The sequence below is a fragment of the Drosophila subpulchrella genome, chromosome X (genome assembly GCF_014743375.2).
Source record: "Drosophila subpulchrella strain 33 F10 #4 breed RU33 chromosome X, RU_Dsub_v1.1 Primary Assembly, whole genome shotgun sequence".
Lineage (NCBI taxonomy): Eukaryota > Metazoa > Arthropoda > Insecta > Diptera > Drosophilidae > Drosophila > Drosophila subpulchrella.
In genome coordinates this window covers 19,694,603-19,698,639 of record NC_050613.1, presented here as the reverse complement: position 1 = coordinate 19,698,639, position 4,037 = coordinate 19,694,603, and the positions used below count along the sequence as shown (strand labels likewise).

Sequence of the window (4,037 nt, the reverse complement as noted above, 5' to 3'; positions counted from 1 at the left end):
GCTCGTAAAGCGCAGGAACTTCGAGTGCTGAGAGCATGTCGTTCGTCTGCTACATCCGTATCAGGAGGCGACGATCTGCCAACTGACTCCGTCCGAATTTGGGGACTTTCTTTTCGTTTCGGTCCTCGTGCGGATGCGGAGTGAAAGCTCCTGCTGGAATTGAGTGAAAGCTTTTCGAATACGAGCGCCTGCGCCAGTTGAGTGGTTCTCAAAATAGTGGGTGGTGCCAAAATCAGCTTGAGTGTTTTTCTGACAAACGCCGAGTCTTTTATCTTTTTACTTCAGGCATTGTATACTTTTTATAACCGCCCATTTGCTCAGTCAATTTAGGCTAGATAGTGGTTAAACAGCTATCTGAAATAGTATTTTAATTTATGAAATGATAAAAATGATATTGACTTTTATTTAAATATTGCACCGAATTTGAAATTATTCAAATTGCGCGCCAAACTAGCTCATTAACTATCGACTGTGCGAGTAATCGACTTGGTGTGACCAGTGGCCGCCCATGGTTGCTCACGGGACTGACTATCGACGGTCGCGTTATCGATGTGTGGCGTTTATCGATGCAGTTTTATAAACAGAATTCTAAATTACAACAAAAGCGCACCCTGAGCAGCTGTCCCGTGGAAAAGCACCCATCTCGGCCAGCCCGCATCTCGTCATGTCCAGCGGCGGGAGGCGCAGCGCCTAGTCCCGCGCCGCCGCCCCTGGAGGCGCTTTGCCCGCCACGCAATTATGCAAGTTGCTGCAGCGGATCCAACTGTACCGCCGCCTGTGGAAGAGCAAAAGGAGAAGGAGGAGGAGGAGGAGCCCCAGTGCCCGGTGCCCATGACCTGACCCCGACCCGGAGGCACCACCACCGCCGGCAGATCAGTCTACTCAATCGGTGAGCAGGTGGCGACACTGTAGCCCACTGAGTCACATAGACTAACCTTCCCAATTGTAGACCATGAACCAGAGACATTCCGAACCATTCTACATATCGCCGCGGCTGTTCGACAACAGGCGGCTCAAGCGGCGCCGCTGCCGGTGGATGGAACGCCTGCGGGAGCGCCAGCGAATTTGCATGGCCCAGATGCGCGCCCAGGCAACAGTGATCGCCTCCAAGACTGACCGGCTGCAGCGGCGCCATGTGGCGGCCACCCTGCCGGCGGACGTGACAATTGATCTGCTGTCGGACGACGATGACGACGATCGGGAGGAGGCTGGACCTGGACCGTCCACTGCCGCTGTTCACAATCGTCTTCTGATACCCGCCCCCTTTGCTGTCGGCCAGCGACGTCCTAGAGTGGGCAGAAGGCAGGGTCGAGGCAGAGTCGGCACCCACTCGCATCCCTTAACCGAGAGCATCCTGATAACCAGCGACGACGAGTACAACGACCAGGAAGGCAGCAGCACGGCCATGGCGCGCCCTCAGCTTTCCATGCGCTCGCCACCGCCCCTCGCACCGCTCACCCTGTCGGAGACCATCGAAGAGGTAACCGTTTCACTGGTGCCGCGCAACTCCACCACTGCCAACTGCCAGACGAGATTGTCCGGTCATCTCAAGCCCTGTCGAGCGCCCACGGCGGCCAGCAACGGAATGGTCATGGCCGGCGGAGGAGGAGGAGGCGACGGCGGCGGCGGCGGCAACGATACGAGCTGCTTCCTGGAGGTGGACGTTGGCGGTGGCATCACAGCCACGCTGCCGGACGAGACCACCGTGCACACGGTCATCGCCAATCGCATTTACGAGCTCTCGCTGAGCAAGCTGCGCGAAGGACTGGCCTTCAGTGGAGCCCCGGAATACACGACCGACCTGCTGCCGGAACAGCTGCAGAAACTGTCGCCGGCACTGCGGGCCAAGGTGGCACCGCTGGTGGCCCCCTCGCCGCCCACGCCCATCTCCTTGAAACTGTCTAGCGACCTCAGCATATCACTGATCTCAGACGACGACGACTGCGAGAGCACCGGCCAACATGCCAACGGAGGAGGAGGAGGAGTCGGTACCGAGCTGGCGCATCCAGTCGTGGTGGCGGCGGCAGAGGCGCACGCTGCCGCCAAGCTGCTAAAGCAACAGCAGCCGCAGCTCTCCGTGGTGCAGCACCTGCAGTACGTGGGCGGAGGACTAGCTTCACCCGTTGCCCTGGCCCTCCCGGTGATGGCGACTGCGTCCTCGTCCGCTACTGTTGTGGCTCTGCCGCTGCAGCTGCCGCGACGCCGAAAGCTGGGATGAGCCCCTCACCTGGACAGCGTCCTGATGCACAGCCAGATTGAAGAACCCATCGCCATAATATCATTCCCCGAGCCGAACGTACGGCTCAGACTTTACCTAGCAGTGGTAGTAGTAGTAGTGCAAATATGAAGGTAGTTTAAGCGACAACACATCACCGTTTCCCAGTAATCCTTGAATCCGCACCGAGTCATTGTACTTTTCCCTCTTCCCATGTCCCATCTCACTCTTTTTCCCCATCAATCTCTTCCTGTCTCTGTCATTCTCATATTTTAAGCTTTAAATGAAACTAGACGACAACGTACAAAAGAAAGTAGAAAAGCATCAACACATATATTGAGAAACAAAATCACAAATTTTAAAAATTTATAGGAGGGAATAGAAAATTTGAAAGCGAGATGTAAGGGAGACGAACCCAATATTTATACCGTACAAGTAGTTAGATTAAGCTATACATTATGTACATTTTATTAGGTGGATAGTACTTGGGTGAATCACACAGTGTGTGATCCGTGTTAGTCCGCCGTCTGTATTACATTTAACTGATCACCAAATCGGAATAAATTTTCATTGTATATACCTGTACGATCATGTGACCTATACTTTTCCCAAAAGAGTTGGAAACCATCAGGAACCAATAAAAAATCATGATATTCAAAGATTGGATGTCATGGAAAGAACTGGAGGCAAGAAGCCATATTAAAATTGGATAATGTTTAGGGTTCGTTGCGACAAATAACAGAAACGCGTCGCTGCCTTTCCACCAGACGTTCCTTAAACCAGGATTCTTCTCTGGCCAAGATTTCGTGCGTGAACTCGTAACGCGCCAGGGCGCTCATTATGTAAAGGGAGAATCGCGGCAGTAGCACATCTGCGGATTGGCTCGCAGAATCAGGATCTTTGGTTACCCGCTTCAGTCGCATAACGCAATCGCTGAGCAGGCTAATGCCCGCGATGGTGTGGCCACAAAACTGTCGAATGAAATGGGAAGGAAGCATTGTAGTTTGGTGCCACGTCTGCAGTCCAACAACTCACCCGAGTGCTGTCCACGTGCGGCTTGATCACTCCAAGCTCAGCCAGGTCTAGGATGTGGACAAAGGGCATAACTCGACCGCCGAAGGCGTCTCTGGAGACGCGATTCAGCACAGCTTGGTTTTCGGGAGACCAATTCCTGCGTTCCATCTCGCGGTATCCATGAATCGCCTGTGAAGGTGACATGAAGTGAACCCATAACCCATACCATTCAACTATACCCACATCATCCCAGTGACTTGACTCGTAGGGCAAGCGGCTGATGTTAGGCTCGATTTCCCGCATAAGGACCTGTTCCTCCTCCGCCGTAACAAAGTTCTTGATGACCCGCATATTCGATTCGAACTGCCGTTTCTCAGAACTCGGCCACTGGCCGGCAAACTCCAGCAGGTGGAGGCTGCAAGTTCTGGAACCCGGGACCCGGGTTGCCAGGGGTGTGTATAGTCGGCGCAGGACAATCATGTGCGTCACGGCATGTAGGTTGCGTCACCAGCACCTGTTTTTAAAGGACCTCCGCCCTGCTATCGATTGGATTCATTCGATAGGCACTCGCTTGGCACTCTCACCAAGGATTCGGGATTCCCCGGCGACAGCAGTTGACAAGCGTTACGAACAATACCAAGCCAGGCACTGTCGGAATGCAGGGATGCCAGGCTGCCCAGTGAATCTGGAGGTCCGGGAACACTACGCTCCCGGTTCGGTTCGCTGCGATTCCCAGCGAATGCCCACGCATGCGCCGCAAAAACCCAACCACGCAGACTTCATTCGGCTAGGGCGGAAACGCTTTCCG

General features: G+C 54.1%; 2 protein-coding genes across 3 annotated transcripts; one reads left to right on the top strand and one right to left on the bottom strand.

The window, feature by feature from the left end:
* Positions 1–542: 542 nt before the first annotated feature.
* Positions 543–2,800, top strand: LOC119556988 (protein a6). 2 transcript variants are annotated; one of them, XM_037869518.1, is made up of 2 exons: positions 543–897; positions 950–2,800. In XM_037869518.1, exon 2 carries the CDS (start codon positions 953–955, stop codon positions 2,216–2,218), a length of 1,266 nt encoding a protein of 421 aa, XP_037725446.1. In that variant the 5' UTR covers positions 543–897; positions 950–952; the 3' UTR covers positions 2,219–2,800. The 2 variants fall into 2 exon arrangements, with proteins under 2 accessions (XP_037725446.1, XP_037725445.1); XM_037869517.1 differs by having other exon boundaries at positions 544–889.
* On the bottom strand, positions 2,660–3,895 carry LOC119556991 (alpha-ketoglutarate-dependent dioxygenase alkB homolog 7, mitochondrial-like). The gene is made up of 3 exons (XM_037869523.1): positions 3,473–3,895; positions 3,251–3,418; positions 2,660–3,186 (listed from the first exon to the last, which is right to left on the bottom strand). Exons 1-3 carry the CDS (start codon positions 3,707–3,709, stop codon positions 2,932–2,934), a joined length of 660 nt encoding a protein of 219 aa, XP_037725451.1. The 5' UTR covers positions 3,710–3,895; the 3' UTR covers positions 2,660–2,931.
* Positions 3,896–4,037: the final 142 nt, after the last annotated feature.